At 45.4% G+C, this 14,277-nt stretch overlaps 1 protein-coding gene across 1 annotated transcript in view; it reads right to left on the bottom strand.

Annotated features, from left to right (window-relative positions):
- MSL3 (MSL complex subunit 3) overlaps positions 1 to 1,739 on the bottom strand; it is a 37,295-nt gene extending 35,556 nt beyond the window's left edge. The window contains 1 exon segment of the mRNA XM_043537810.1: positions 1,580 to 1,739. Coding sequence (XP_043393745.1) covers positions 1,580 to 1,678 — 99 coding nt within the window. The 5' untranslated portion in view covers positions 1,679 to 1,739.
- Positions 1,740 to 14,277: the final 12,538 nt, after the last annotated feature.

The following is a 14,277-nucleotide window of genomic DNA, read 5'->3' as shown; positions in this document are numbered from 1 at the left end:
GGTTTGCAGAACTGAACCAAAACATTTTTTTTCGGGTCAACATTAATTTGTATCCACCTGTGCTGTTGCAGTGCCTCATGTACTTCAGATGCTTCATGCCCACATTCTCTTCCATGGGCCTGGCTCCCTCACTTACACCTATAACATCTCCTGTAATGCACTGCAGTCTTCTCACCAGTTGACTCAATGCAGTCCATCGTAGGAGTTGTGATCCAGCTAAGGAGCCAGGACCACAGAAGAGAATGGATCTTTTTGTTTTTCTATATCTTTTGGAAACACATTTGGGGGCATTAACAAAATAATACGCAACTCTGCAACACCCATTTTAAGGAGCTCCTACAGGCAACTATCACTGTGGAACACTAAAGGGAGCAGGTCAGCAATACAAGCCTGGATGTTCTTATAGCAACTAAAAGGGCAGTCTTCAAAGATAGAAACTGCTAAGTTCCTTGATCACAGAAAAACTGGACTTAGATATTTCAGACTATCCATTGGGTGTGATGAAAAAAAAAAAAAAAAAAAACAAAGTTGCTGAAATCCCTGAAACTGGAAAGACAACCATCTGCACCATTACACAGCCTAATTTAAAGGGTGTTTCACTGTTATTTAGTGAACACCCAAAACCAATATTAACATTTCTTTTTCTAAAAACTCTACACTTTTTTAAAAAGTCCGAATGCCTAGAAATTAACCACTTAGCCAACACTATGTAATTTCATCACACACTGCCACTTTGCCCGCTCTGCTTCTGCTTCATCCACGGTACCTTTGACTTGAAGTCACCAATTTAATAGGCTTTTACCGGGGAGGGCTCCCTCACGGTCCTGTGCCTGTTAAAGGCGCACAGGACCGAACTCCACAGGGGAGCCTATTTGGCAGGTGCACAGGGAATCGAGGGCGGGCATGTGTCTGGCCCAGCCCCGTTCACACCGCTCCTGTCTCTAGGATATGCAGAGCCCTGCTCCGATGACTGGCAGCCCACACACAGCGGCCACCGCCTCCCACGCCGAGCACAAAGCCGCCGGGGGAACCAAGCCGGGGCAACGGCCCGGAGCGGGCGCAGCGCTTCGCGGGCGGCCTCAGGCCCGGTGGCTCCAAGGTGCCTCGGCGCCTGACCCCGACTGAGGCCCCGGGGAACTGGGCGCCCGCACGCCCCCCCCGAGGCTCCGGACCGTGGGCCGCGGACTCCCGCGCGGGATGCAGGCGGGGAACGGGCCCCAGCAGGACCGGGGGCTGGGCGCGGCGGCTGCCCCCTGGCGGGGTTCGGGCCGCGGCAGCCGCCGCCGCCAGGCCCCGGTGTGAGGCTGCGCCAGTGGCGGGGCGGACGCGACAGCGGAGCCTGCCCGGCCTGAGGAGGAGGAGGAGGCGGCGGCAGAGACCGGGGCGCCCGGCTGGAGACAGCGGGAAAGGGGGGGCGGGGCCTGTTCTCTCTCCGTCACACCACCCACCCCGCGGCCGGGCGGAGCTGCCGCTTCCGCCGACTGCGGGGCCCGGCGCGAGGAGGCCGCGGCGCGGCGGGGGAGGGGGGGGGGGCGGAGCTAGGGGCGCGGCGCGCGCGCGCGCGCGGCCGGTGGGTCACCTTGGCATCATAGAGCACTTGGGCCTTGGTGGGGTCGGGCTCGAAGCAGAGAACGCGCTCGCCTCGCTGGAACTTCAATCTCATTCCCCGCGCGGTCATTTGTTCGTCATGGCGAAGAGTGGAGAAAACCCCGCCCCCTGCGAGGGGTGGGGCCTGAGCTCGCCCCGCCCCCCCGGGCCGGGGACCTGGATGCGGGGCGGGGATCCGAGCCGCGGAGACCTCCCGGAGGAGGGAACCCCCCCTCCTCCCCCGGCCGTGGGCAGGAGGGGTGGGGCCAAGGAGCGGCTGTAGCTCCCCTGTGCTATGGGGCTGCATGATTGACGTGTGGTGCAAATTACTGAGGGAGCTTTTTTGCCTATAATGTGCCAATCAGCAGCCAGGGGAGGTTATGGCCCAGTTGCTCCCCTGTTCCCCCTTCGGTCCCAGTCCCTCCTGGGCTGCCTTTCAGCCCCTGACTCCGTCCCTGGAGTCCCCTCAGTCTCCTGCAGATCCCCCAGCTACCTCGGTCTGCCTTTGTGGGGCTTCCTTCAAACAGGGGCTCAGCCCTTCGTACACAAATCACCCAGCTGATCAGGAATTGGGGAAACAGGCCCTTAATCCCGCGGGGGTATAGCTGAACCTAGCTGTCCTTAAAAGGCCAGCCAGCCTGTGACGCTAGTGCTAACTTCACTGTTGTATCTGCAGTTCTTAGGCAATTTAGTCGTTTTCATCTGTAGTGTAAAAAATTCAAACAAATCAGCATCTAATTATCCAAATTGCACCTGTAATGTGAAGATCATCATAGAGGAATCCACAACCCTAAACAAAAATGAAAACAATTATGTTAAGATAATAAGTTAAAATAATAAACTTTCAAGAAATATATAATAATGGTATATGACCAAAGACAACAGTCTTACAAATAACTCCATAAAGAAAACCTGAACAAATTTAATACTATATAAACACAAAAACATCCAAACCCACAAAATTAAATTTCCAGAATTTAATGTCCATTAACTAGAGACACTGCGTATAATTTACAGTAAATTTAACATTTAACACTCTATCCAACAACTGAAAGTTCTACTCATGTGAAACGGGACCAAATTAATGTTATTGAAATCTTTACATTAGCATTTTATTACACGTATGTGTTCCAGTTTGCAATTTTGGAGCTTCTGCAGCACAGTCTCCCCATAACTTGCACAGTTGCACATCATGTCTTTTTACCTCAATTGATCTGATAGTAACACATTGTGCTGTAAGTAGTAAGCACTTCATAAAAACCTTGATCATACATTTGCTCGTTCCTTACTATGAAGCACTGTTCCCCTGTAGCACACATTTTGTTGTTAACCTCATTCTGAAAATGGCTTTTTTCCTGAACTAGGAAAGTGCTCATATGCCAGTCAGTGATTCGTGATCTGTGTCTCAATCATTTGGAAAAATGTTTTCCCCTGCTGAGATTCCCCATGGTTAGCAAGGTCAAAATCATCTGAGATACATGAAAACAAAGGTATATGTTTGTGTGTGCACAATGTGGATTGCTCAGTATATCTATCTAATCCCTTCATGAACCTAACAAGAAACATGGATGCCAATCCTGGCAAAGCTTCCCCCTCACTATGTGGCTAGTTTCACTCTGCACAGCATAAGCCTGAGATGAATGTTTGTCCCTCTAGATATTGCACTAAAATACCCCACAAAGAGAAAACAAATGTGTGAGGCAGTGACTTAAAGAACATATTTATAAATGAACTTGGGCTGTTGATTAATCAGTTAACTTACACAAGTAACTTAAAATTAATCACCATTAAAACAAAAATCATGGACTAATGGCAGGTTTAATCACACTGTTAAACAATAGAATGCCAATTGAAATGTATTAAGTATTTTGGATGTTTTTCTACATTTTCAAATATATAGTAGCCTGTGTTGTAATTGAAATGAAAGTGTATATTTTTTATTACAAATATTTGCACTGTAAAGTTGATAAAAGAAATAGTATTTTTCAACTGACCTCACACAAGTACTGTAGTGCAATCTGTCATGAAAGTGCAATTTACAAATGTAGACTTTTGTTGTTCTTACGTAACTTCACTCAAAAACAAAACAATGTAGAACTTTAGAGCCTACAAGTCCACTCAGTCCTACTTCTTGTTCAGTCAGACACTCAAACAAGTTTGTTTACATTTACAGGAGATAATGCTGCCCGCTTCTTATTTACAATGTCACCAGAAAGTGAGAACAGGCATTTGCATGGCCCTTTTGTAGCTGGCATTGCCAGATACGCTAAACATTCATATGCCCCTTCATGCTTCAGCCACCATTCCTGAGGACATGCTTCCATGCTGATGATGCTTGTTAAAAAAATAACGTGTTAATAAAATTTGTGACTGAACTCCTTGGGGGAGAATTGTATGTCCCTTCCTCTGTTTTACCCGCATTCTGCCATATATTTCTTGTTACAGCAGTCTTGGATGATGACCCAGCACATGTTGTTCATTTTAACAACACTTTCACTACAGATTTAACAAAATGCAAAGAAGGTACAAATGTGAGATTTCTAAAGATAGCTACAGCATTCGATCCAAGGTTTAAGAATCTGAAGTGCCTTCCAAAATCTGAGAGGGATAAGGTGTGGAGCATGTTTTCAGAAGTCTTAAAAGAGAAACACTCAGATGCAGAAACTACAGAACACAAACCACCAAAAAAGAAAATCAACCTTCTGCTGGTGGCATCTGACTCAGATGATGAAAATGAACATGTGTCGATCTGCACTGCTTTGGATTATTATCGAGCAGAACTTGTCATCAGCATGGACACATGTCCCCTAGAATGGTGGTTGATGCATGAAGGGACATATGAATCTTAGCACATCTGGCAACGTAAATGTCTCGCAATGAGAACCCTGTTCTTACTTTCAGGTGACATCGTCAACAAGAAACGGGCAATATTATCTCCTGCAAATACAAACAAGTTTGTTTACCTGAGCAATTGGCTGAACAAAAGTAGGACTGAGTGGACTTGCAGGCTCTAAAGTTTTACATTGTTTTATTTTTGAATGCAGTTTTTTGTACACACTTCTAAGTTTGTAAGTTCAACTTCCATGATAAAGAGATTGCACTACAGTACTTGTATTAAGTGAATTGAAAAATACTATTTCTTTTGTTTTTTTACAGTGCAAATACTCCTCTACCCCCGATATAATGCGGTCTGATATAATGCGAATTCGGATATAACGCGGTAAAGCAGTGCTCCACGGAGCAGGGCTGCTTTATCTTGTTATATCCAAATTCATGTTACCACAAGCGGTTCCTTTGCGCTCCCCCGCTTCCTTGCTATGGCCCCCCTGCCCCAGCTCACCTCCGCTCCGTCTTCTCCCACGAGCACGCCACCGCTCTGCTTCTCCCTCTCTTGCTCCCAGGCTTGCTGCGCCAAACAGGCTGATTCACGGCAAGCCTTGGAGGGAGAGAGAAGCAAAGCAGCGGCGGCGGGCTAGGGGAGTGGGGGGCCAGGGAGGGCTGCAAGCAAGTAACTGGGGGGGGGGGGGCCAGAGGAACCACTCCCTGCCCCAGCTCACCTCCACTCCGCATCCTCCCCTGAGCACGCCGCCGCTGCTCCGCTCCTCACCCCCGCCTCCCTTCCTTCCAGGCTTCCTGCGCCAATCAGCTGATTGGCGCAGCAAGCCTGAAGGAAGGGAGGGGGGAAGAGAAGCGGAGCGGCAGCGGCGTGCTCAGGGAGGAGACAGAGCGGAGGTGAGCTGGGGCAGGGAGCGGTTCCTCTCCCTACCCCAATATTATGCGGTTCTCACCTATAAGATGGTAAGATTTTTTGGTTCCCGAGGACTGCATTATATCATGAACGTAAACTTTAGAAACATAGGACAATAGCCTGGCCCCCACTTACTTCAGTAGGACCAGAATTTCTCCCATGATGCCTAAGTTACTTGTAAATCATGTTTATTTTTCATTTAGAACTATTCTAAACAGAAGATTTGAAGCCACTCCTGAAAATAATCTCCATCTCTCCTTCCACAGCTTGTTCAATTTTTCTCCTGGTTTTTTCAAATGCAACTTTAATTATCCTTAGCCCCAATCATTTGAAGCTCCCTCTTATCTGAAAGAGTGTCTTGTCCCATGTCTTCTGTGAGTTCAATTCCCTAATTTATCTGAAACCTAGATTATCAAATGATATTTAAATAACTGATATTTAAAGAATTGAGGTTGTTCTTTGGGCCTCTGTTGATGACATTATTTACTTTTATTTTACTTCACTTCCCAGTTGAAGGGATTTCACAAATAAAATAGGACTACAATTAGGGGCGTAGCAAAGCGACAACTCACCAGCATGGCACCTCCTGCTGGTCATCCTGGGAATTAGCTCTTCCAGCCCAGAGCACCCTCTGCAGGCCGCTGTCTTGCCTGTCACTGGCCCCGTGTCCCTCACAAACCCCCGTGCCTTTTACCTTGGGGTCCTGCCCCCTGCAGTACCCCCACACTCTGGGTCTCCCTTCCCAGGGGAACCCACAACCATCTAAACCCACCTTGCCTCACTGGCTACTGCCAGTCATCAGCTAGTCCCCGCTCACTGGAGCGGACTTCAGTCTGTAATGGCCACTCATCACTGGCAAGGGGGTAGGACCAGCTGCCTCTGCCTATCCCCAGGCTGCACCTCTACAGCCCCAGTACCTTTTGGCCATAAACAAGGTCTGCAGCCTGGGCGTTTACTAGGCTGGAGCTTTCCAGCTCCCTTTTCCCTTCACCAGCACTGCCCCACTTCAGGTACCTTGCTCCCAGGCAGCTAGCCCTTCCCACTCCAGGACTAGAGTGAGACTCCCCTGCCTCTGGCCCACAGCCCTCTTATAGGGCCAGCTGTGATCTGATTGGGGCATAGCCCCCACTGTGGCCACTTCCCCCAATCAGCCTAGGTTTGCTGCTTTCACTCCTTTTCCGCAGCCCTCTGCAGGGCTGCTTTTACTATTGGCTCCCCAAGGAAGCCATCTCCCAGGGCTGTTTTAACCCCTTCAGGGCCAGAGCGGGGTGACCACCCCACTACAGGGGGATTATTGAAGATGTGAGGGAGGAGGAATTGTTCAGAGAACAGGGTTTTAAAGAGGAATTTAACAGAGGAAAGAGAGGCTGGTAAATGAGACCAGTGACACTATTTCAGGCACAGGGTCACAGTACTCGGTGTGATAGTAACAATGGAATTAATAAAGCCAATAATGAGAAAAGGAAAGCTTTCGAGCGACAGTGAGCTCTTCTTCAGACCAGGGAAAGGAAAAAGAAGAGCTCTGTATGTCTCTCTCCCCAGTTGTCTCAATAAAAGATATTACCTCACCCACCTGGGCCTCTCTAATATCCTGGAACCAACATGGCTACATCAACACTGCATACATAATGGGAAGAGACAGAGAGTAAAGGGTTTGGGAAGAATGTAAGCAACAAAAGGGAAAATCAAGCTATCATTGATGGGATTCTGGGAGAAGCGTGGAGAGAGAGCCCCACTGGTTTCCCCCGGTGTGCCACCTGGAACTGGGTTACCTCTGAGCCCTCTGACTCACAAGCCTGGGACCCCTCTCAGCACTGTGCTTCTGTGACAGGCTATAGACCGCTCCCACACTCCTACCAGCATTCACACAGGCAGGGACACACCCAGCTGCAGTTGTATGCAGGCTTGGGCCAGCCACTGCATGAACCAACAATAGAGAGGCTGAAGCCAAAATAACCCCCAGTCCCGCAGCCTAGGACCCCAGAGCTGTACCATCCTGCCCTGATTAAAACCCTGACCAGTATGAATTTATTACCCAGTTCACCTCTCCCTCAATGTGGAGAGGAATATGCACAGTACGCTTGTTTTAAACCAAGCTGAGATTTCCCCAGACACTTCCATCAAAGGCACTCTGGTTTAGATTAAAATATAAGACAAGTTTATGAACTACAAAAAAGATAGATTTTAAGTGAGTATAAGTGATAGCAAACAGATCAAAGCAGATTACCGAGCAAATAAACAAAACCGCAAACCAAACTTAAAATACTCGATAGATTGGCTATGAATTAGCAATTTCTCACCCTGGTTGATGGTACAAGCAGTTGACCAGGTTTCCATACACAGGTTAGAAATCCTTTTAGCCTGGGACCAGCACTTACCCCAGTTCTCCAATCTGTGTTCCTCGGGTGTTTTCAGGAGTTCTCGTCTGTGGGGAGTGAGGCCCCTTGATGATGTCACAACCCACCTTGGGTAGCTTTAACATATGGCACAGTTTATGGAAAAATACAGGAAAAATACAGGTACCCAAAATGGAGATCAGTGTCATGTGGTCTGGTCACATGCCCGGCTGAGTAATAGCAGCCATTACTTACAGGCTGTCTGGAGAATTCTTATGCTCTTATGCTTTCTCTTCTCCTATTCAGTATTCCCTGTTTATGCATCCAAGGATCACTTTAGCCATTTTAGCTACAGCATTGCACTGGGAGCTCAGGTTCAGCTGATTATGCACCATGATAGCCAAGTCTTTTGTAGTCACTGTTTCCTAGGACAGTGTCTCCCATCATGTAAGTATGGCCTACTTTCTTTGTTCCTAGATGCATACATTTGAATTTATCCTTATTGAAACACATATTGTTTGCTTATACCCAGCTTACAAAGTGATCCCGATCACGCTGTATTAGTGACCTGTCCTCTTCATTATTTATCACTCCCAAAATCGCTGCTTCATCTATATTTATCAGCATGATTTTATATTTTTGTGCAGATCATTGCTAAAAATATTAAATGGTTCATATAGGGCCATGAACCAATCCCTGGAGGACCCCACTAGAAACACAGCCACTTAATGATTCCCCAGTTACAATCACATTTTGAGGCCTATCAGTAATCCAGCTTTTAATCGATTTAAAATAGGTTGTGATAGGTTGGGCTTTTCACCATAATTCCCCCTTGTGTCAGTGCTTGAGGTTGCCATTATCCTCGGCTCCCGTGCCTGTTGCAAGCCAACTGCTTCTCACTATGTCTTTTGTGGCTCAGCCCTCCAGCCAAGTCACATAACATTCATGCCCTGCCAGGGCAACAGAAACATCCAAATGAAAGTTCAATAATAAATTTCCAACTAATAACTTCTTATGCTTTGCCTCTTGTCATCTGCTTCTGGGCTCCTTTTCCTGGACCCTGCAAAGCTTCTCTTACCTCTGCTTCTTCCCCAGCAGGATTCTTCCATTGCCTCCTTTTGCCGGAGACAGATCAAGAAAAACTGATCACAGAACTAAAATTAGTGGTTGCTTGGGGGAAAATGACCATTGCCTGATTATATCTGTTATGTGCAAACATAATAAAGTGCCAAGCAGTAATATAAATACTTTGTGCTTTAAAGGGGCCAATTCACAAAGCTGAAACAATTATGAGCCAAATCCACTGAGAAATAGAATTTAAACTGAAAAAAGTGAGGATAATTGGGAATGGTTTAAGAACAATTTACTAGATGCCCAAGAAGCCACAATCCTATAATCAAGAAAGAAGACTACAATGGTTTAAAAAACCAAACCAAACCAAACAAACAAAAACAGTTTGGCTTAGTAGGGAAGTGAAAGCAGCTGTAAAAAATAAATGCAATGTATAACAGATGGAAAAAAAGTGGGAGGTTGATAGCAATGAATATAAATTAGAAGATAGGAATTGTAGAAAATTGATAAGGGAAGTCGAAGGACAAAAGGAGCCCTCCATGGCCCACCAAATTAAAGACAATAAAGAGTTCTTTAAGTACATCAGGAGCAAAGGAACTAGAGCAATGGTGTTGATCCACTACTTGATGGGAATGGCTGAATTGTCCATGATAATTCCAGGGACTATGTAGTACTGGAAGATCTCTGGCATATTGCTCAGATTGAAGTCCTCCAATATTACAGAGGTTTTTTTCCCTTCCCCTTAATGATAAGTGCTTACAGATCTGTTCATCCTGTTCTCTGGTGTGATTTAGTGGTCTGTAGCAGACATCAACTACTACCTCATCTTGTGCTTTACCTGTTAGAGATTTTATCCATAAGAAATCAAGATCATTTGCTTCCATCAGTGACTCAAAAACAGGTATACCATTTTTGACAGAGTCGCATTCCCCAGCTCTTTTCGCCCCCTTAATCCTTCATAAATAAGTTATAACCAGTGATTTTAACATTCCAATCATGCAAGTCTTCCCACTAGTATAATAGCTCATGCTTTCAATACTTATGTCCCCGCTCAGTTAGGTCACTGGAAGGAACTGGACAGAGGCATCACGCTGTCAGAGCAGCAGACTTCATAGAGAGAATCAAAGCACAACTCATAAAAAACTTCCCTTTGACAATATTTTACAGTTTTTCAGAAATATTACATGATTGGTACTATTTAATATTGTGCTGATTTGCAATATCATATATGAGAAAATTATATCCCCATGTATAAGCAAATAAAGGGCTAATCTTGCTCCCACTGAAGCCAATAAGATTTTGCCATTAACTTGAATGGGAGGAGAGAATCAACTTCTAAATTCTTTGAGATGATCATTAGCAAGGCTCAGACAGTAAACATTTAATAGGGGAAACTCTTTTTTGCTTCTGCAATCTCCCTTGACTACATAAAAACTAATTCATTTTATTAAGGGGAAATTTGCTCTTTTCAAATCTCCTTCAGGGTAAACCCTGGTAATTACACTCATTTCATCTGTTTACAATGGCTCCATAAAACTTTACCCAAGAAGGAGAGGCAGTTATTCTTTTCAGGATACAGCTCTACAGAGAGATCCTGACATTACTTATACAAAGTGTACTTCTTGCTTTTCCATAATTTATTTAAGAGATATGAAAAGGACAGTTACTATTCTACCATACATAAAGTCATGGGAAACTCTGGAAGTAAGGGCTCTATTTCCATTTATTATAATGGGGTGAGGTAACAGGAGTGTGTATGGTATCTCTGCCTGTTTTAAGATTTCCTGACACTTCCCATTATAAGACCCTGTTTTCAGTTACATATAACTTTGCCAAACTTGAACAATTTGGTCTGAAATTTTACATTCTGGGTGTCTGCCTCAGGTTGAATTGTTTTGGAAAATTTCAGACAAAATGGTTCAGCTGCTTCTGAGAAGAAGGCTAGGATTGGGTGACATTTTCTTTCAACAACTGCTCTAGTGCACCCATGGTTTAGAGCAGGGACTTGAAATTTGGCAGCAAGGGGGTGACTGTTGTGTCAGGGATGTGCCTTTTGCCATCCCTGTGAAAACATCTGCCCACATTTGGCCAAGTTATAAGCATTTGAAAAATTGCAGTGTGCACATATTCAGTAGAGACGTCTTCATTTTAGCAGGTAAAATGTCTGAAGATTCCATCTTCAGTGTGCATGTTCAAGCCTCTTACAGCTCCTGGTGCTGACTGGCCTACTCATTCACAATCCAAACTGAGTGACTGAGCATGCTCCAGCCCAAGGCTAATAGGACTATTCCCTGTAATTGCTGTTTCTGAGGGTAAGGCAGGACACTAGAACTGGGAACAAGGACCCTGTGTCTCCTGTGTTCTCAGTAACCCCCCTTCTGGGATCCAGGCTGCATGGTGGAGGAAGCTGCCTGACTTGAATGCAGAAGAAAACCAGAAGAAAACCCATACCAGAGGGAGATGGAAAGGAGTAGGTTCGGACAAGCAGTCTGGTGAGACTGGGACCCTGAGGGAGAAAAACTGTGACTCAGAATTGGGGGAAGACTGGGACTGGGTGGACAAGAAGACTGCGACCCAGAGGAGACTGGAAGCTAGTGAGCGAAGTGGAGTTGGGGGAAAGACTGGTAGCCAATTGACTGGAGGTGAGGACAGGACACTGAGATTGGGTGAAGACCTGAGGGGAGGGTTGAAATTGGTACAGGCTGGACAATAAGATTGAGACTAGCAAGCAGTATGGGGAAGAAGGAGGGTTGGGAGGGAGATGTATCTGACAAGTGGCTGAGGTGCAGAGAAAGAACTGGAACTGGCTGGGCCAAAGGTCCAGGGTTGGGGCACAGGGGGAGGATGAGATTGGATGAGGAGCCTGGGATGGAGACTGGGACTGGGAGCCAGTGGGCGGAGACACCAGTCATATGAGTGGTTGGGGGGGAGAACTGGAACTAGCTGGGCAAAAAGAGTGAGACTGGGGAGAGTGGGGAGAAGGGGAAACTGAGAATGGGGATGGGGGAGATTGGGACTCAGACAGAAAAACCTGAAGAGGGAGACTAGGATTGGCTGGGCAAGGAGACTTGGCCTAGGATGAGAAGCCTGAGGAGTAGAGACTGGGACTGAGTAGGCAAGGAGAAAGGGACTGGAACAAGGAGAAGAGACAGGACTGGGACAGGTTGGAAGGGTCCGGGCTGAAGGGGTGAAGCCTGAGTGGAAAGGGCAGAAGAGTCTGTGCCCAGTAGAGCACACCAGAGCCAATAGAACCCAAGATTCCTGAGTCTCACCATTCCTCTGTTGTCAGCAAATATCTGTGAAACCCACTGGCAAAGTGTCCTTTCTCCTTCTAGTGCTAGTCCACAAAGAGACGCTAACTGATAAGCAGTAATAAGTTGTTATCAAGTTGTAGAGGTCTTTGTGGTGGAGCTGAAGGTTCTAACCTTGCTAATGACCCATGTGATGCCCCATGACAGAATTTCTGTTTTTTCATTTTGCTTTTCTAAAAAACAGGGAAATTGAACACAAAAATCCTAAAAGAACTTTATTAAGGTTGCAAAGTCAAGCACTCAAAAGTCAGGAAATGCCAGAATTAAGCTTGCCTGTGCAATCTTAATTTAACCCCCATATATGTATGTATTATGCTGCGGTCTCTAACTACATACTATTTTTTTCCCTACCAGACCTCTGCTTCACTCAGTGCACAAGACAGATGGTGCTGCATTAATGAGCAGCTATTCAATATTTTGTTTCCTCCTCATTGTTCAGTGTATGGCCCCAGGCCTTATTTACTGCACACTATTCAAACCCTGCTCTGAAGACAGAAGTATTAATTTCCTCATAGGCTTTTCTATGGCACTCATCACTGAGGAAGCTAGTGTGGCTAAAAGGACCAAGCACCAGACTGGGATTTAGGAGGCCTGAGTTCTGTTCCCAGCTCTATTGGGAACAGAACTTGTACGACCCTAAGAAGCCCTCAGTGCTAACTGTCAAGTGGGCTACAAGAATATCATGACTGGGGTTTGCCAAAGAAAACCATGTGAGATCCTAAATGAAAGCCAGGGTCACACTGGACATTGATATCATTGTGAAATGTATGTACTGATACTATGTTAGGAGTTACGTATGTATACTAAAAATATGTTCTTAGATTCTGTATCACAAGAGAGGTGGAGAAACAGGTTTCCTGTCAGACAAGGGATGTTTATTCACCCACCTCTTTGTTGGATGTAAATTAAGAACTATAAACTAACACAAGGGTTGCACATTTACATACTAAATTATCAAAGGAATGTGAAGTCAATGAGGCAGCGGCACACATGAAAGCAAGCCCCAGGGGTTATACTGTCTTTGAGTACAGACAATGAATTTTGGGGGTTATAAGTAGAATGCAAGGAAGATACCCCTTCATCCTGGCCCTAAAAAGTAAACGGGCAGTACATTTACATTAATGAAAATGGGATCTCAACTAGGCTTGGTTGTAAACGCAGCAGAAGACATCTGGGGTGAGATATACTGCTAATAGGTTAGCCTGTTCAGTTAAATTCAGTCTCTAGAAGGCATGATATGATTTTGTCTTATATGTAACCCCTTTGTTTTCATTATCCTTACTCACTATCTCTTGAATCTTTGATAATAAACTTATTCTTGTTTTCACTATAATTATATCTTAATGTTGCAGTATTAAACAAAGTACTGATCTTGAGTCTCACTCACACTGGTGGCAGGGGAACTAACAAGATGACTTACAGTCCTGGACACCCTCAGAACTGTTAACCTTAGGCAAGGCACTTCACCCTTGTGTACCAGTTCTCTGTAAAATGGGGCAATACTTAACTCCCTTTGTAAGGAACTTTGAGATCTACCTATGAAACGTGCTATATAAGAGCTAGGTACCAGTATTATTATTATTTTTAGTGTCTGAGGGCTGGATTCACAATGGGGACATAGGCACCTAGCTGCCCCTTTAGGCATCAAAGTCCCACATACTGGTGCCACTGACATTCACAAAACCCCTGTTCAGCTGCTGCCTAACTCTGTAGGCACCTGAAGTCCCAAGGCACCCAAGTGTCCGCTGGTAAAGTCACCTACATTTCTGCTGGGAGGCATATGATCAAATCATCACTGGGCAGCTTTAACTTAGACACTGAGCCTGGGACTTATTTGTTGTCTTATTCCTACTGAGACCGTGGGCTCCACACCACATAGCCAACTGCTTAATCCAGAGTAGAAAAGACCATCCAAAGATCGTTTTAAAATAATGTATTTTATTGTATATTTACTTTTACGTTGTAGGGTCACCCAATCAGTACATTCCATTCTTCTTTTGGCTTCAACACATGTATACTGAACAAATCAGACAAAATGAGGCTCCAAAAAAATCATGATATACAGTGCCACTGAAATATACTTTAGAATTTTAAAAAGAAAGTTTGGATGTCTTCAATACAGGGGGTCCTTGACTTGTGCAATCTCTGGGAAGACTATGTAACAGGGCTATCAAAGCAAACCTTAGCGAAAAATCCCTTGCAATGCCAGATGTAATGAAGATAT

Source organism: Chelonia mydas, chromosome 1, assembly GCF_015237465.2.
Source record: "Chelonia mydas isolate rCheMyd1 chromosome 1, rCheMyd1.pri.v2, whole genome shotgun sequence".
Taxonomy (NCBI): domain Eukaryota; kingdom Metazoa; phylum Chordata; order Testudines; family Cheloniidae; genus Chelonia; species Chelonia mydas.
This window is presented reverse-complemented; position numbering and strand designations above follow the sequence as displayed.